The 20,002-nt window shown below is 37.3% G+C and overlaps 1 protein-coding gene across 1 annotated transcript in view; it reads right to left on the bottom strand.

The window, feature by feature from the left end:
• The window catches only part of RELN (reelin), a 511,249-nt gene that overhangs the window by 251,078 nt on the left and 240,169 nt on the right, over window positions 1-20,002 (bottom strand). Inside the window, exons 6-7 of the mRNA XM_082846929.1 lie at window positions 19,012-19,090; window positions 2,595-2,691 (exon numbers count right to left, since the gene is read on the bottom strand). Coding sequence (XP_082703055.1) covers window positions 2,595-2,691; window positions 19,012-19,090 — 176 coding nt within the window. The remainder of the gene's footprint in view (window positions 1-2,594; window positions 2,692-19,011; window positions 19,091-20,002) is intronic.

Below are 20,002 nucleotides of genomic sequence, written 5' to 3'. Positions count from 1 at the left end.
CATTTCCAAATATGAGAGAATAATTGAGCAAATATTTTATTTTTAAAAAATGAAGAGTAACATGACTACTTTTGTTTTAAGCTCTGAGAGAGCACATTTTCTCTTAAAGGAGTGGGTAAATGAATTCCTCATTACCTTCATTTCAGACTAGCAAAATGAGTCAAGTTAGGTGCCACCCCCTGAAATATGGAGACTTCCCTGAAGTAGTGAAACGTGTGAGGGCTGCACAGCAGAGCAGCAGTGGAAACTGAAATGCGTGGTGTGCCCATGTGTAAGCGGGTACCACCTCTCACTGGCTCTGAGTTTTATTGAAATGAAATAGCCATTTGACTAAATTCACAAAATGGAAATGCTCTTTTAGGCATTTTAAAAAATAAAGCATTAACCTACTAAGGTTCTTTACCTGTGGTCGGTGGTTCTTTGTTTCACAACTTCAGTAAGAATTGGATTTATGAAAAATTTTAAAGGATATTTTTTTAAAAAGTGATGTTTGGGGCTGATAACTTTCATCAGTTCTCACACACAACTGTTTTAACTGGATTCGGTTTTGAAGTGCCGTGCAAATATTTGAATTTTAGTGGACAACAGCATGTTTACTGACCACTGAATTCATCACTTTTCTTTCGATTGATCTTTCTCTTGTAAACACAACTTGGGTACAATATATATTTCTGCTCCTGGGATGCCAATATGGTATAAAAATTATTGGAAATTAGAAGTTGCCAGTGTGTAAAATGTAGATGTCATCCTTATCTTTGTTAATGTATCTTCATTCTATTCCCTTTGGGTCTACAACACAATTCATCCTAGGAAAATACTTATGACGAAATATAAATCTGTGTAAGTTTTTTCCTTTCTTGGATAAAGAAAATTATTTTGAATATTCTCCTTTTTAGTCGAAAGGCTGATCTCACATTAATTATATAACACAATTCAAAACTAGCCCACTGGGTGTATAAACTCTAATGCTAAATGAACTGGAATACAGTGAAACCTTCAGGATTAAATAGATTACATGGGATCAAATAAACTAGATACTTCAGTTTCTATGCTACAGAAATATAAATTCTGGTATTATATTCTTAGATATGTTTATTTCTTATTAATCAGAAACAAAAAAGAATTTACCAAGCATTTCCAGAAATATTACTGAATGGGTGAACATTCTAAAATAGGCATTTATTCTAAGCTTGATTAACTATGACAAAAATTTAATTTTGTTTTAAGGTTTATAGATAATTAATTCAGTCATGGTACATTATTTAAGATGTACTAGCAAATCTATTTTTTCAAGGAGAATTTCACTACAGAGTCACATTTGTCTGCAGGAATGTTATAATATCTTGTTAAGAGTTGAATTATGAGCACCTATTATTTTAATTTGCATCCAATTAACTCTGTTTGTGTTCTAATTTCAACTAAAAACTCTTCAATTTATCAATGTTCTGAAGCTTGTATGTTTAATAAATTAAATTTATCTATTGCCATGAAAGGAGTATTCAAGCAGCATAAAATAAGAACCATGTTATAAAAACTAATTGACTTTCACAATTTGATAACTAAATCTTATTTTAATTACCTAGCAAGGTTTTTTCCTCCTTTTTACTGTGGAAGCCAGTCTTTTGGCCACTTTTTAAATTAATGAATTGGAAACATAACGTGTGATGGAGGGGTGAAAAACACAACTTTGTTACTAAAAGTTCCATCATAAGGAAGATGTGGGACAAAAAAGGAGAGGCATTGAAACTCAAGTCAAAAAGCAGAAAAGCAAAGCAAAAGAGATGTTGCGAAAAGAAAATTACATGCAAAGAAATTGAGCTAGAAGTACAACACAACAATTGCTTTTATATCCTTTTTCAAGAATGTGAAATGAAGGTAGTCTTGGTGCCAGAAAGAAGTACCAAGTGACAACAAAAGGCTCACTAGCCACATGCTGATGGCTAGTGGTTTTATTGCTTTCAATTTAGAATGCTCATGTTTCATTTTACATATGATCCAAGGACTTACCTTTGGCAAGCAAAATCTAATCATCTAAATTAAAGTAACCTACTACTGAACAATTTGGCATAAACCAAAATTTTTAAAAAACTGGTTTATTCAGTGTGCTCTTTCATTTTAAAAACATTCATTAAAGTTCCTAGGTGGTTAGGAAACAAAGTTTAAAAATAATGTGATAAAATTGCTCATCTAATATTTTTGGCTTGCAAGGAGAAAATAAGAAGTGTAAAAGTAAAGTTTTATACAAGAACTTATAAAGACACAAATTATTTAGCTATGAGATATATATATGTGTGTCATATATATATGTCATGCCTGTCATACCCATATTTTTAAAAAGGCATATAATCACAATGATGCACCATGTTTAATGAGATCCATTGATGCTGCCAATTTTATGACTGTATTCTTTATTTTTTACATTTGAAAATAAATTATAAAATCACTGCTCCTAATTTTGAGATATTTGCAATAGGACTCATAAATAATACTGCAAATTTTCATCTGAACTGGAATTGGGTAGGAAAACCTTTTGTTGGCAAAAAGTTCAGTAAAGACTGTATTTGGAATAATGTACATAAATAGCACATACTTACCAATTCTCTTGGACCATATGGCTCACAGAAGGTGACAGCATTGCCATGCATAATTGCACCACACTGTTCTCCAGTCTCACAGTTGTTACATTCAACCCTGTGGGAACACAGAACACAACCTCAGGCTGTGAACTAAGTAGCACAATGTGGTTTATCCCTCAGGTAAAGAAAGATGTAATAGTTGTTGTTATTCAGTTGAAATCAACATTTCAAGGAAGATAATGGTATTTTGTATTGTGACATGTTAAAGAAACATAAAAACAGAAGGATTTGAACTTCAATCCCAATTCTTTCAGTTACTCGTAATGGTGGGTAAGTTACTTAACCTCCCAAAGTTTCAGTTTTCTCATCTGTAAAATGAGGAATATAATATGGACCTAAATATCACATAGTTATTATGAGGATTAAATGAGAGAGTGTACATAAAACACAGAGTACAGAATCAATCTCACAGTAGGCACTTAATGGCCGCTGGTATTATTATCAATCATTACATAATATACTATGCCCAATACAAGTATTTTGCTAATATGAAAGATAAGCAAAGTAATATACACTTATATAATGAACTAAAACTATATATCTCTGAAATCAAAAGGTGTTTTACAAATTTTAAACCTTTTTCTTTTGAGTTATGATTAATGTCAATGTTTAAAATAACTGTCCTCAAATAGATTTGCATGTCTATGAAATATACTATGTAAAAAATAATGGAATCAGATTGTACTTAATCCACATAGTAATATGAAATAAACACAAATTCTAATTCAAGCAAATTTTGGAGACTGAGTTAATGTTAACCTTGTAAATAATTTAATTAGTTGCTTTATTATTATAAAGTGAAGTGGCTAATAAAACCTTAGAACAGAATCTCAAAAACAAATATATTCATGTCTTCAGTATAAATTGATAATATGAATATTCTGGATTTGACTTTGCATATTTACAATAACACTGACAATGATTTGCATCATGATACTTCAACCTAGAATCATTACATGTACAAAGAAAGAATTATGTTTCCTCAGTCTGAACATCAAAGCACATGAGAGCTGTATTTCATGCAGAAAGGACATTTTCAAAGACTCGCATTCTAGGTGCCAAACATTATTGAAAGGGCACCATGCCCTTTGTTTTTGAAGATCATTGTACCAGGCCCTTTTAGCTGTTTGCTAATCTCAGAGAAAAAAGGGAGCAGGAAGCCCTATTCAAATAGGAAGAAGACAAAAGTGTGAAAAGATACCAGGTAGCCCATAAAGCCAAGAGGCAGAAGCACAATAAGTAAGTAAAAACGTGGCCAAAAAAATCGAAGTATTTCCTATATGTGTATTGCATGGAATAAATTATTCTAATCTTTTGAGCTGTGTTCCTATACAAAGGCGATCAACAATGTCAAGAAGCTTTGCTTTTTTCAGAATAAACAGAGAACAACTTCTGATATAGAATTTTTAAAGGTAGTATCTCAAATCTTAGTAGGAGATTTAAATCTTCTCTTGATTACTGTGAAGCAAGATTCTAATAACATGTCCTTGACATTAGAAGAGGCATAGTAGTAGCTTCATAAAGGCAACAAATATGTCTCTTGTTCACCATTTTATGCCTGGCATGCTGTATTCCATAAATATTTGTTGAATGAGTGAATAAATATAAGGCAACTTCATAAGCAGAACTATTATTAGGGCCTGAGATCTAAAGCACTTCAAATAGAACCTGGCATACGTCAAATAGAGCAAGCATGATATAAGCGTTAGCATAAGTGTTAGCTATTATTATTATTATGGATTTCTACCATTGTCATCCAGAACAGGTATATTAATTTTTTCCCCCCACAGGGAACCTACTATATGAACTTCTTACTACTATTTTTCTATTCTTAAAACTACACATTGGGGCTTCCCTGGTGGCGCAGTGGTTGAGAGTCCGCCTGCTGATGCAGGGGACACAGGTTCGTGCCCCGGTCCGGGAAGATCCCACATGCTGCGGAGCGGCTGGGCCCATGAGCCATGGCCACTGAGGCTGTGCGTCCGGAGCCTGTGCTCCGCAATGGGAGAGGCCACAACAGTGAGAGGCCCGTGTACCAAAAAAAAAAAAAAAAAAAAACTACACAATTTTTCCCAAGGAGTGTGATTATGATAAAAGTACAGAGAAGTAGCACTGAACTTATAGTGTGCTTCTTACTTATTGATAGATGAGGATTATTTGGCCTCCAAGGCATTGTGAAATGGCTCAAAAGAAATATAAGCTTTGACAGAGAGAAATTAAAAGATTGTTCAACCCTCACAATGACTATCTGCCATTTTCCTCCAGTGATTCTAAACTAAAAGCATCATTGTTGATGTGAAGTCTGAGGTCTGATATTTGAATCCTCATAGCAATCATTCTATCTATAAATATTGATCAGCACTCCCCAAATCAACTGTATATCAGAAAAACTGTATCTGTATAAATACATGTATTACGTCTCCATCACCTACAGTTTTGATTAAATAGGATTCATGTGCAGCCTAGGTATCTGTATATTGTTTAAAGGTGATTCTAGCATAGGTAGCCTACAGCCTGGCAATCGGGAACCAGTGAATGGACCACAGATGTTTGATGTGTTTGGAGAACCACTTCTATTTTGTGGAATAACAGGAGTTAAAAAAACAATAAACACAAGAAAAAGGAAATCAGATACAGCTTTGTCCCCACTTGGCTCAAAACCCCTCTGGACCTTTCTTTGTTGTGCTGTATAGCTCCAGAAACTTAAAATAAAATTACAAAGGCACTGGTACCCTGTTGAAACTTAAAGATTCAGAATTACCAGCTATTATTCACTAAGTTGTTGCTACCTGGAGGTACAATGGCTTCATCAAGGATTGATGAAACAAATCCGTTAGCTTCTTGTCAAGGTCTTTTAAATGTCCTTTGCTTGAATTTCTCACAGTATGTCTGGGTTTGTCAACATAATTTATTTTGAAAGCACATCCCTCTGGGTGGTCAAATCCAACCCACTCTTAGATGCCAATGGTGTTATTTATTTATTTATCATTCATTAATTCATTCTTACAATTAACAACCATATGTTGAGAACCTATAGGCAATATGATGAGCTTTAGTGGTACAAAGACCAAAACAAAATCAGTATTATTTTCTTCCAGGAGTTTATACTCCAGAAGGAAAGGCAGGGAAACAAGCACACAATTAAAATATAGGGTGCCAACGCAATGATAGCTATTTACTGCATCCTATTATGTGCCAGATATTCTAAAGACTATTTGAATCTTTCAACTTCTCTATAAGATAGTTTTCAGTGTCCTCGTTTTACTAATAAGAAAACTGAGCTCCAAAGAAGTTAAGCATTTGCTCCAATCCTACAGCTGTAAAGTTGACAGACTGGCAATCTGGACCCAGGACTTGCTAATTCCAACACCCATCACGTTTTCCATAGCTCTTCACTCCTTATAACAGGAGTACGTGCTGGCTGTGATGGTACCTAACTTAGACTAAGGAAGTAAGGGAGAGCTTCCAAAGGAGGTGGTCCCAGAACTGGTCCTGAATGAGAAATAGGAGTTAGTCAAAGAAGAAAGGTGATGGTGTCATAGGGCACAAGGAATGCAGAGATTATGATACAAGTAAAACTGCTACTTCAGTGTGTTAGTGTGCCTGGAACCACACTGGTACATGAAGAGGGTGGCAAAGGATGGGGCTGGAAAGTGGCAGCCAGTTCATGGAAGGTGTCATGCGCCATTTACCAAGTGATAGATACTGCACTAGGAACTCTACAAACAGTGCCTCAATTAATTCATATATCCCGCCTTTATTTTTATCCACATTTAGAGGATGCTAAAACTGAGATTTAGAGACATTAAATGATTGTCCAAGGTTACACAGATTGAAAATTATAGAACTGGGATTCAAACTCCCACTATTCTGCTTCCAAAGTCATGATACGATCCAACTTTTAGGAAAATTACTCTAACAAATAATGGATTAGCGGTAGAAAAGACTGGACTGTTGATATAACACAAGTAGGACACAATAGTGCCTTGAAATAAGGTGGAGATGAAGAAAAGAGTATCACTTTTTAATAGAAACATAATATGATCCACATATGTAATTTTCAACTTTCTAATGGCTACAGTAAAAATAAAAAAGGATAGGTGAAATTAAGTTTAATAATATGTTTTATTTAACCCAGTATACTCAAATTATATTTTAACATGTAATTATACAAAATTATTAATGATATAGTTTACATTCTTTTTTCATAAAAAGTCTTCAAATTATGGGGTGTATTTACACTTACAGCACATCTCAATTCAGACTAACCACAGTTCAGGTGATTAATAGCTGCATGTGACTAGTGGCTACCATACTGGACAGCTCAACTCTAGGGAATTACAGGGCTTAGAAACTGAATGCTCTTCTGGTTATGCTGACAACTGGAGATGACCAGCTGACAATGATTATATGCATTTGAACTTCAGGGAAAGGAGATCAGCACTGACAGGACAATTTAAGATATGGCTGAAATCATAGGAGTGCATATTATTGGGGGCCGGGGGAGAGGGGAGGATATACTAAGTGAGAAAAGTAGAGGTCCAAGAATGGATCCCTGGGGAACAACTATATCCTTAGTCTGGTTTCTGGAAAGCTCCAACTATCACTGTGACCCTTCAGTGTGTATCAATCTGAGGCTATCCCTGCATACTTTTCCATGATTATTGGCAGTGGGTTCATTTCCGTTCATGTTCCTAACAATCCTAATATTTTTATGCTGCCCATCAAGGTGACTTTTCTAACAGTGAGTTTATAATATGACCTTCCTAATATTTTTTCTACCATTAAAGTTAAGCATTGTACAACCACTTACATGAATGCCATCATCATAAAGGAAAAGAAAAATCACAAATTCATGATGAACACAATGACTCTGATGGAGGCCAAATAATACAAAGGGCAACTAGGAGTCATGGCTTCCCAGAAGGAAATAGTGATCCATTTCAGAAAAACAAGGTAAGTTTTAAAAACCTACAGATGTAAATAAGCATCCAAATTTCAAGAACAGGAATTCTTGGCTCATCCCAGAATCTACAGCAATGCCTAAGTGCTCTGAGTGCCTGAGCTCTTCCCTCATGTCTTTCTCAGAATGCCCCTGCGTCTAACAAGTTAACTTGGTTGAGTAGGTTTAGGTACCTAACCCCAATGGGTGCTCTCTGAGAATAATACTAGTAGTCTAAAATGCTACTCTTCCCTTATGAGTTGTTCCTAAGAATAAGCGTTCAATTTGCTGCATAATGAGCAGTCCAATTTTCTTTAGGCTCGGAGCAAAAAAAAACGCTATTTATTTCTAACATTTAAACTGTGGTATCCCAACCAAATTTTCTCAAGAAAATGATGGGCTCTGTAAAGTTAGGTAACATATTCTTCAGAGATTGGTGGGAAGAAGAAGTTTTAAATAATCCCAGTTAAATAGACTTTTAGTTTTCAATTTAAAAGGAATGTGACCTCCCAGGCTAAGGATTAGAAATGAATTGCTTCTCTGCTTAAGAGTAAAAGTAATACCGAATATTTCTCTAATCTAAGAAAACGTGCCCCCTCTTTTTCTTTTTCTCAATATGAAAAACAGAACATAAGAATCTGACAAATACCACAGCCCATCATACGAATCGCCCACCTCAAAATATAATCTGCCATGAACAGTATGATTAAAAGACAATTTAAGGGAAATGCTTGCTATCCCCGAAGACCTGGCAAAGCCTGAATATATTGAGCCCTCTCTGAACCTATTTATCACATGCTTAGGTACCACATGAATCTCACCTATTACTACAGTTCACAGATCATTGGTCATTCGAGTTAGAGGGCATCTGAAGTATCACCGAGTCTCAATCAGCCCCTGTCATTTTAAAAATGACAGAACAGGACTAGAGGCTAGATTCCCTGACTCCTTGTCCAATATTCTTCCTACTCCACTCTAATGTAGCCAAGAAGAGAAAAGAACTAATTCTACAAAACTCATGTGCATTTGAAAAACGTTTGTCATCATTTTTACTGTCAGAGTTTATCTGGAAGAGCTACAATGTCTTTTCTTAAAAGTTCCTTTTTCATTTATAGGATAAGGGATTTTGCTTTGCTAATGAAAATGTACAAAAATAAGAGAAATGTCATGGACTTCACAGAAAATGTTCAGAATGAATTCACTGGACTAAAGTACATAATCAAATTCAATATTCCTTTGGTTATGTACATCCTTACATAATTCATCCCTATTTTATATACACACTATCACACTACCATTTTTTCACTAACAAAAACATAAAGGAAACAAACAAACAAACAAAACCATAAAGGAATCAGTAAGGATGAAGGCAGGTACTTGTTGACCAGCACATCTAGGGTCCAACTGGAAACATAAAAGAAAAAGAAATGCTTTGAACCAAGATTTGTTTTTCACTCTAACAAGCTCCTTGGCAGTTTGAAACTTGTTATCTTGGTGTCAATTCTCTGTCTTTGTTTGTTATCATTTAGGTGGCTGTTTCTGTTTAGGAATTGTATGCAATGTGCATTTGTGTTATAGAGAGCACACTTCTGAAGGTATAATTCTGTTTTTAATCATGACTTTAAAATTAATAGGCTGGAAAACACACCAAAGCCCCTGTTCAGGAGGCACAGAGGAAGCTGGAGTGAAATGTCCCTGGAGTGCCCTGCAGTCCCCATGTCCTGCAGTGACTGACACAGGACTTTCAGGACACTGGCAAGAGGAGGAGGATTAATGAGAAAATTGGGCTCCTTCGCACAACCACAGATTTATGAATGGTTGGCGGTGACATCATCCTGATAACAATAAATAAATAACTAAAATATTATTTTCTCAAGAGCAGTCTCATTACGCAACTCATTCTTCTTTTTAGATCAGAGTGAAATCACTCAGCCTTTAGTCAGTTACTCTGCTGAAACAAGCTAATCACCTGGAAACTCAGTGACAATCAGTTATCATCAAATTCTCATTTGAGGTACATGCCGTTTGTCCCCAAGACCGAGGACATCGTATTATCTATCCATGATTTATTGCCTCTGAAGGATTCAGTGTCTGGTATTCTATGAGTTGGAACTGTCTATTCACTAGCATTTGTGAACAGAGATATTAAAATAATTTTAATATTTGATCTGATTATAAAAAGTACATTAAAAATGGAAAGAGAAAAGATAAATCTCTTATAATTTCCTGACCCAAAGATAACAAGTCTCTTCCCCCAGTTACAGCTCACACTGCACGTGCTGACACCATCTGATGTGTGGGCTTGCACAAGGTCAGATCAGGGACTGGTGAATCCACCAAAGTAAATAGGACCCTGCCAGCCCTGCGGGAGCTGGGCAGTCAGCTGACTTCTGGAGACGTCGGAGCTCCTTGTAATTTCCACTCAAACCTCAACAAGGAATCAACTATACTCCAATAAAAATTTAAAAAAAAAAACCCTCAACAAGCAGAACCCTCAACTTTTGACCATATTTTATAGCAAAGAGACAATGTTTTATAGTAGAAAGGTATGGCTATTGTGAAAGATCAAGCTTAAAAAAAACCCTCGTGGGCTTCCCTGGTGGCGCAGTGGTTGAGAGTCCGCCTGCCGATGCACAGGACATGGGTTCGTGCCCCGGTCCGGGAGGATCCCACATGCCGTGGAGCGGCTAGGCCCATGAGCCATGGCCGCTGAGCCTGCGTGTCCGGAGCCTGTGCTCCGCAACGGGAGAGGCCACAACAGTGAGAGGTCCACGTACCGCAAAACAAACAAAACAAAACAAACCCCTCGTAAAATCCTCTTCTCTTTGTAAATGTGGAATACTTTTAGAAAAACAGCAAGGAAAGTTCACTCTATAAGACTGAGAATAATATCACCTTCAACAATGTCATGCCTTTTTTCTAAGGAGCTAACATATGCTCTAAATGTGAAAATGACAAACTCCATTTATAGCTCATTCTTTCTCATTACTTCTCACTGAGGAAGGTAAGAGAACTCTTCTTATTTCACCAGGGAGTTTAAAAATTTGATCTTTCCTTTGCTAGCAAGTATAATGGCAAATATTATTTGGATTAAAAATAACCGTTCTATACCCTACTACTGCATGCAATATTCTGACCTCCTACTATGCTGAATTCCACTACATACTGCTTGAGGAAATATTTTATCACTTGTTTCAAATGTACTTGATATTTAATTCCATTGAGTGAGTTCTTATTTCTGTCATGTAAAACAGAGCTTAAAGAAGGAAATAATAAGCCTCCAGATTCACACCTTATTTTATTAGTAGGACACCTCCTGGTTAACCTTTCTATTGTAGATGAAGTTTTCCCCAGAGCAATTACATCATGGTAAGAGGAAGGAGGGGGAGGAAGCAAGAGACGAAGGTTAGAGGAGAGTGTAATAATAAGAGAAAAAAGTTATTAACAAAAGAGAAGAGAGAGTGAGAGAGAGTAGAAAAAGGTGAGGTCAAGAGGGAAAAGATGAGAGAAAAAGTAGAAAAAGATGCACGTAAGATCAGAATATTGGACCATTAAACCCTAAAAATCAAATTATAATTCCACAACCCCAAAATACAGTGATATATTAGAAGTTCTGGCAAAGGTGTGTCATCCGATAAAATATTTATTTTGCCATACTTTTCTCACCTACTCACGATCTCCCGTAGTCACCTGGTCTTGAAAACTTGTAAGGTGTATGTTCCATGTTACATGGGTAAGCCTATTTGGTGATATGTCTTCCAAGTGATCAGTATTACAAAAAAGTCCCTTGGACATCCTTCAGCAGTGATGTGGAGCCTTTGATGCCCGTGGTTTGTGTTCCCCTTCACCCAACACTGTCTTCCAAATCTTACTGCCCATTGGCCTGGTGGACATTGAGCAAAGAGGATGCACTTTTTTTTTTTTTTTTTGCGGTACGCGGGCCTCTCACTGTTGTGGTCTCTCCCGTTGCAGAGCACAGGCTCCGGACGCGCAGGCTCAGTGGTCATGGCTCACGGGCCCAGCCGCTCCGCGGCATGTGGGATCTTCCCGGACCGGGGCACGAACCTGTTTCCTCTGCATCGGCAGGCAGACTCTCACCAGGGAAGCCCGTGGATGCACTTTTATCCAGTTTTTTCCCAGTGACATTGTTCATCAGACTTGTTAATACTTTGTTCTGATTACCTGGAAACTCCATTTACATTGTGGTTCTCACACTTGGCTACTAAATGGAGTCCCCTCTGCTGTAGTTCTCAATGGGGGCTCCAAGATACTAAGGAACTTTGAAGTAGTTTTACTCTTCACTTGACTTCTTTTCTCTTATGGGCTAATCTACTAATCACTGAATAAATAAAGCTCCAGCCAGAATAAGTCACCCCCGAACTAAAATTTCAGTCTTTTTAGAGTCTTTATTCAGATAATTATTTTTCTCAAAGCAAATAAACTTTAATAAGCCAAGTCACCAAACTTTTTGCTCCATTTCTGAATAATTTCTCCAATAAATTTGTATTTTCAAGAAAATATTACATGCAGCAGAGTCTGTGATCTCAATTTCTCTAGTCCTGCAGTATGATCTTTTACATATAAAAATGGAGATGTCCTAGTCTTTTCTTGATTCAAGCAACCCTATGCAATGCCAGCCACAGCTTTTTGGCTTCCTTGGCTGTAAATTGTGGTGCTTTCTGTGTGATAAGCCAATTGACAGACGTCTTCATTTGCCATAGGATCTGAGACAACTTCATCTGTGTCTTTCTTCTTGATGTCTCATATCCCTGTCGGCATCACAACTTATTCATCTAAGATGCTTCTTCTGACGAGTGGCTCTTGTTCTTCCCTGATCTCTGCTGAATAGAACATCTCTGCTATTATTATTGTGCTGGAGGGGAAACATCTGTTGTCTTCTAGTTGCTATTTGTCATCATGTTTTCTAACAGTCCCAACATTTCCCACTAGAACATCAGAGCCTAGTGATATTATAGCTCTGGATGCCTTCTGTGATCTTCAGGAAACAAGCATTAAAGGGATAATCTGTTAAGCAAAACAAAGATTCCTTCTAGACTTTGTAAGTGCTTAGAGAGTAAAGACACCTCTTAAGAAAACTTAAAATGTTTTTAAAAATTCATTCACTTTTTTAGTTCCTTTAACTCTCTCTCTCCCTCTCTTTGAACTCTTTTTAACCCAAGTTATGAATCAGAAATGTCTCCTATTTCTTAACTTTTCTCACTGTTTTTTTTTATTACTGTTGAAATTTTTAAAAATTTATTTATTTTATTTTTTTGGCTGTGTTGGGTCTTCGTTGCTGCGTGTGGGCTTTCTTGCGGGGCAAGAGGGGGCTACTCTTTGTTGCGGTGCATGGGCTTCTCATTGCAGTGGCTTCTCTTGTTGTGGAGCATGGGCTCTAGGCGCGGGCTTCAGCAGTTGTGGTGCATGGGCTCAGTGGTTGTGGCTCGCGGGCTCTAGGGCGAGGCTTTGTAGTTGTGGCGCACGGGCTTAGTTGCTCTGAGGCATGTGGGATCTTCCCGGACCAGGGTTCAAATCCGTGTCCCCTGCATTGGCAGGCAGATTCTTAACCACTGCGCCACCAGGGAAGGCCCTGAAATTTTTTATTGAGGTAAATTTGCACACAGCGTAATATATGGATCTCAAGTTTTGACAAAGGTATACATCTATGTAACCCATGCTCCCTCAAGATTATATATAATGTATTAATCACCCCAGAAAGTCCCTCATGCCCCTTCCCAGTCAATTCCCCATCCCTGAAACAATCACTAATCTAATTTCTAGCACTTTAGATAATTTGGTCTACTATAGATTTCATATAAGTGAAATCATACAGTAAGAACTATTTTGGGTCTGCCTTCTTTCATTCAACATAATATTTTTAAAATCCAACCATGTTGTTTCAACTATCAATAATTCATTCCTTTTTATTGCTGAGTAGTAGGCCACTGAATGGATGTATCATTGTTTATCCATTCTCCTGTTTATGGGTACCTGGGATGTTCCCAGTTTTGGGCTAACAGGTGTATTTCTTTTTAATTAAAAAAATCAAGATTTCTCTCCATTCATATGGAATACTGGCAGTGTTTATATCATACTAAAATAGTTAATACATAAAGAGAAACGATGGGGACTTCCCTGACAGTCCAGTGGTTGGGATTTCGCCTTCCAATGCAAGGGGTGCAGGTTCAATCCCTGGTCGGGGAGGTAAGATCCCACATGCTTTGGGGCCAAAAAACCAAAACATGAAAAAAAAAAAAGGCAATATTATAACAAATGCAATAAAGATTTTTAAAAAACTATAAAAATGGGGGGCTTCCCTGGTGGGGCAGTGGTTGGGAGTCCGCCTGCCGATGCAGGGGACACAGGTTCGTGCCCTGGTCCGGGAAGATCCCACATGCCGCGGAGCGGCTGGGCCCGTGAGCCATGGCCGCTGAGCCTGCGCGTCCGGAGCCTGTGTTCCGCAGCGGGAGAGGCCACAACAGCAAGAGGCCTGCGTACCGCAAAAAAAAAAAACAAACCAAAAACTATAAAAATGTAGTTGAGACACAAGTAGTAGATGTTTAAGTGAAATGTTGAGATACAGCGTATTTGTAGGTTCTTACTTTCCTTCTAAATTTAGTTATATGAGGTTTTTCTTCCTACCTTTTTTTCTTTTTGGTTGTAGGGCTGTCTCTATAGGAACAAGACCCTACTGATCCCCCTCCACCTTCAGGAGTGTAATCACACTGAGCACACTTGATAATGGGGAATTGTCAGTAGTGCTGATAAGTCAGTGTTGCTCCATCCACACTCTCTCACCCCCTTGGGTTCAATGGCACATTTGAACAGAAGAAGTTACTATTGTGGTTCAGAAGTCTACCTGCATGCAGCCCAGCATCAGGGCAAAATTAAAGTGAAGAAGCCTCACCCTCATCAAGCCTAAGATGCCACTATATTCCCATGAAGGGGTTTTGCTGTTGTCTTCATTTGTAACTTTACTTCACATCTTTCATTCAAGCAAAGCAATCAGAAGTGCCTGAGAGAATGGGAGATAAAGGTCACTTCTCTGGCAGAGCCCCAAAGAGATCTGGGGGGCAAAGAGCTGAAGGATCCTATACTCTACATCTCAGAGAGGCAGAAGGACCATAGCAGCATGAGAGCACATCAGAGCATCACAAAGACACCCACAGTCCAGGCCCAGGAGCAGCAGAAGTTTTCATGCCCTCAAGCAGGGCTCAAAACAGAGCAATTGCTATGAAGGAGTGGTTAGGACAGGTGCGAAGCCTACCTGTGTGGACCAGTCACCAAAAACTGGATGAGATAGGGAAGACTCAGTGAGCACCTGCAGGAACAGAGGACTGGGGGACCAGAGGTGCATCCCCACCCTACCCCTTGCTTTTGAACTAATAAGCTCTCTGAAACTTAGCTACAACACCAGAAAAATGGGAGAGGACAAGCCAAAGTTGACTGAAATTAAAGTTTTCACCACTGGTAAAAGGGGGACAGTGAAAAGAAATTAAGTTGGATTATAAAAAAAATAAAGTTTTATTTCTCTGATACCCAAGTGTGTAGACAGAATTCATAACTGTGACACCTGCGTAAGCCTAAACAATTTCTGGAAGGACTGGCAGAAACTGTAACAGTTGATGCCTCTGGAGGGAGGGAATATAGATCTAGTGTAGGAAGGTTTATTTTTATTATTTTTTAATATTATTGAACTTTTCACCAAGTACATTTAATTTTTAAATCAAATCTAATATTTAAACTAAGCAGAGAGACAATACATTCAATATTGAGTTGGTGTAAAAAAGTTTCTTGGTTCTATTCCAACTGCCATCATACACTTGGAATAATAACTTGGTTGTTACATTCATTCATAATAATAGTAATATAATTTTATGTTCCTTGTTTTTTGTGTACAGTCATTTGTACAGAAGATAAGAAATTTGGATATCAAAAATTACATGAGGGCTTCCCTGGTGGCGCAGTGGTTGAGAGTCCGCCTGTCGATGCAGGGGACACGGGTTCGTGCCCCGGTCCGGGAAGATCCTGCATGCCGCGGAGCGGCTGGGCCCGTGAGCCGTGGCCGCTGAGCCTGCGCGTCTGGAGCCTGTGCTCCGCAACGGGAGAGGCCACAGCAGGGAGAGGCCACAGCAGTGAGAAGCCCGCGTACCGCAAAAGAAAAAAAAAAAAAAGTTACATGAAATAAAGTGGAAAAAAAGTTGATTTCATTAGATGAAGTCAATGGAAGCAAATAAGCTGTGAGTGATTAACTTTTAAACTGATCTCTCTCCCGATCATTGCACAGACGGGACTTTAGTTTCATAATTTCTCCCTTTGCTTATCCTTAAAAATTACAAGTTAAATAATGCATATGATGCTTTTCAAATTCCATGGAAGAAATATGCTCATAAAAGCATGTTTTTCTCTTGTAGTAAATTATTGAGTGATTATTGAGTCTCGGGAATTTGTCCAAAAGCAGCAAACCAGGCCTCATGCTTCTTTCTATCTGGTGGTGAGTGGTAGTGGCAAAGAGTTATAAGTTGTCAGCAAGGATTCTCCTTTTCAGTTGCCACAAAGCTGCCCAGTGGTTTCTAATCCCATGAGGTAAAAAAATCAAAGACAATATCATAAGGGACAAAACTCCCATGTCAATATGTATACCAAGAGAACAGAGATGTCAAGAGAGTGAAAACTGCCTATGAGATTCCAAAACAACACAGGACTTTGTTACTTTATTGGAAACATTTCACTGGAATATTTGATTGTATTTGTTTCTAACTTTAGGGAGCTTATGTCTATTTTAAGGGGGCTTAAGCATCTAATACCCTCATTTTCCCCTTCTCTCTGACTCTGCTATATTGTCATTAATATATATTCCATATATTATATAATACAGATATATTTAATTTGAAGTCTGTTTTTCATCCAAATACAATGAGGGAAGACTTGGGGACTCATTTACATAAATTGGCTGAAGAGTATTTTAATAATAATGATTTGGGGTCATATCTGGGCTTAGGGGAGGCATGTAGACCAATGTGCAGATATTCCACAGGAGGAAGAAAGAAAGGGAAAAAGGGAGGGAGGGAGGGAGGGAAGAAGACAGAAAGGCAGGGAAGGAGAGAGAGAGAGTAAGAGAGGCGGGGAGGGAACTGATTTGTACTGAGCAGCGTCAATACACCAGGCGAGGTGCCAGACCTTTTCAGGCTCATCAGACTTTAAAACAATGCTGTTACGACAGTATTTGGCTCACTTTTACTGACAAGGAAACGGAGCTCAGAGTGGTAAAGCAAGCCTTTTGCTTTTCTCAGATACCCAGCTGGCAAGTGGTTAGCTCAGGAGTCAAACCAGACCAGCCTGATCTCAAAACCCCTGCCACCTTTGTTCAACAAAGCCATCTCTCAAATGATGAGAGCTTCATGGTTTTTGTTTGTTTGTTTGTTTTGTTTTTTTAATCTTAAAGAGGCTAGATGAAGGAGATTGTGGGCAATAAGGGATAAAGTAAAATTACTGTGAAGCACATTTGATAGAAGACAAAAGTATGTAGCTTTTTAAAGTAAATAAAAGGTTTTTTAAAACATTAGGAAAAACCATAGCATAAGTAAAAGGGACATAAAATCCATAACTTCGGTCAAGAAAGCCTCTATCAGATCAGTCATGAAAATGGGTGAAGCAAAATCAATCATGTTTTATTGATTTTAAAAACAGCAGAATTTGGACCACATAAAAGTCACATTTTGTATTTGTCAAGAAAACTCACTGAAGAAAATGAATTAGCTTGACAGAAATGAACTTGCCTTGAAAGAAACAAATCATCTGATAACATTTATACTAACGGGATATAAAAAAGCCAAATGTGAAGAGAACTAGAGAATTTTTCTTGGGTAAAACTAGTGCTTAGAAAGTTCTTTTTTTTTTTTTTTTTTTGCTTTTTCTTTAAAAAGAGTTTCAATTTATTTTAGGAAATTTATATTTAGGATATGTTCAGAGGGAAGTGAAATTTTGTTGATAAATTATTTCTTTAAATGGCATATCAATTTTAAGACTTTATATCTCTGTTTAGTCTGATTTTTTTGTGTATTTACATTCTCTAGATCTATATTTCTTTCTAGAAAAGACATAAAAAGTTTATCTGTCTATATTTAAGCACCAACACTCTCTAAATCTGTATGTCATCTTCAACTGTCAGGTCAAGGACCACTTTCTCCAAGAAACTCTCACCAGAGTCATCCCTCCTTTTTCAGAACTGCAGTATGCTATTTGTAATCCTCTATTACACTTAAGGATTTCTATCCTGGATTATAAGCTTTTTAAAAATATGTTTTTAGTGTCTCCTCTACAGAACTATAAGCTATTTGAGAGAAGGAACCACATCCCTTTTTAATGTACTACATAAATAAAATAATTACTGCTTGATATTTGTTAAACAATGAAAATAAGGAAAAGCAAATGAATATCATACTCTGACATTTGAGGATGAAATGGTTTTATTCTCTTTCTAGTCTTGAGTATTGCTTGGATTTTGGTTGCAACTTGATTACGTTAGTTTCTAATTTATCTTGAACTCTTAATCACGTACACAAAAACATTTAGCACCACAGAAAATCCACATTCATATATTCTCTCAAATTACGCAGACTATAGGTCTGGGTGGGTAGTTGCATTTCTTCAAAATCAGCAAAAATACAACAAACTGCCAACAAATTCGTGCATCCATTTATGTGTCCAACAAGTTTCTAATGAATGCATTTTGGTTCATTATTTCTTTGCCCTCCAAAATCCCATGGAGTTGCCCCTAAACAGTCTTGGAAGGAAAGACTGGAGTATAAATGAGGTAACCCAATAACATAGAAGCTATTTGGAAGTATGACTCAAATCATCTGTCATTTTCAGATAAACCATTTCCCTTCTTTCGTTTGGCAAAATGCAATTAATAGACATAGTAAAGCATAATGTTTTCTATGTAAAGAACTTGTACAACTGAAAAAAAAAAACTGATCACACTGATGGCTTTGAGGGGCACCTAGATTCAGTTCTTAAAGAAGTCAAGAAATAGATATTCTTCAGCTCGGTGCTTTGTGACCACCTAGAGGGGTGGGATAGGGAGGGTGGGAGGGAGACGCAAGAGGGAGGAGATATGGGGATATATGTATAGCTGGTACACTTTGTTATAAAGCAGAAACTAACACACCATTGTAAAGCAATTATATTCCAATAAAGATGTTAAAAAAATGAAATAAAATAAAATCACCATGCTGAATTGGAAAAAACAAAGAAAAGAAATAGACATTCTGCAGGCGACAGTAAGCCCAGTTCCCTAGTTGAATAATTCTCACTGATACCTTAGAGCTAAAGAGCAATTTCATTTTATGCAGTCAGAATCATTTTTTAAATTAAAAAAATTTTTTTTGCATTATACAGACCAAAGTGAGGCATGTTCGTATAACTTACCATATGTTTGGATTCAATTCCTTTTGGTGGTAGGAGTCAAAGTCATCTCGTAGGATAATACTATCGCTATGAATTTCAGCTAAAAGAAGAACAAAAATTTAGAAAAGGATTATACTAAACAATAGATTTAGCTATGCAAAAGAGTCAACATGCTGCATTTATGAGGAATAACAGTATTTTAAATTAAAACTGGATTTTAAATGAGCAGATGATTATATTTGCTTTGTCCCTAAACTACTAAGTGAAAAAGTAACTCTGTTGTTTAGAAGTCTGGAAACCAGAGCCCCCAAAAAGAACCCTACCAAGGTGTCACCAGGCTGCAGAGGTGGGAAGACCAAGGTCAGCACTAACCTACAAGGAGATGTCACCCAAGACTTGCCCCTCATGGCTCGACACACCCAGAACAAGGTCAGTGTCTAACTCATTTTAGAGCATTGAAGGGAACAGAACATTGTGACTATTTATTGTCAGCTAACATTGCTGATATTTACTAACCCATTTCCTCTTCTCTTTCCTACTATCCCTCTTGCCCTGGCTTGCTTTCTCTCATTCTCTATATTCACTCATTTTTTATTTAATGTGTTTCAAATTGTTAACATTTTTCCCCCTTAGAGCTGCACAGGAGAAATTATCTACATGAATAAGTAAAACTCCCAAATAAAGTCATGTTAGAAGTCAGGAAGAATGCTAGGGAACCATCCATAGTCTTAAATATATTCTCATTACACTTGAGATTGTATTAAATACTTATTTTTAAGCTACAGAAGAACTCGAGTCATGCCAAAAGCAAAGAATGTTTTCATGAACTGTAGAGTATGTGATATTTCCACTGAACAGAGGGTGGACAAGTAAAAACAATTTCATGACCAACTACAATGTAAGTAGGCTCATTTTTAAGGTTGTATGAGGAATGATAATTATTTCTACTCAAGTTGTAAAAAATGAATTTAGTGCTCAAAAACCTCCTCATCTGATTCCCATAGTTTGCTGG

Source organism: Leucopleurus acutus (genome assembly GCF_964270905.1).
Source record: "Leucopleurus acutus genome assembly, chromosome: 9".
Taxonomy (NCBI): Eukaryota; Metazoa; Chordata; class Mammalia; order Artiodactyla; family Delphinidae; genus Leucopleurus; species Leucopleurus acutus.
The sequence above is the reverse complement of the archived record's forward strand: the minus strand, read 5'-3'. Positions and strand labels throughout refer to the sequence as shown.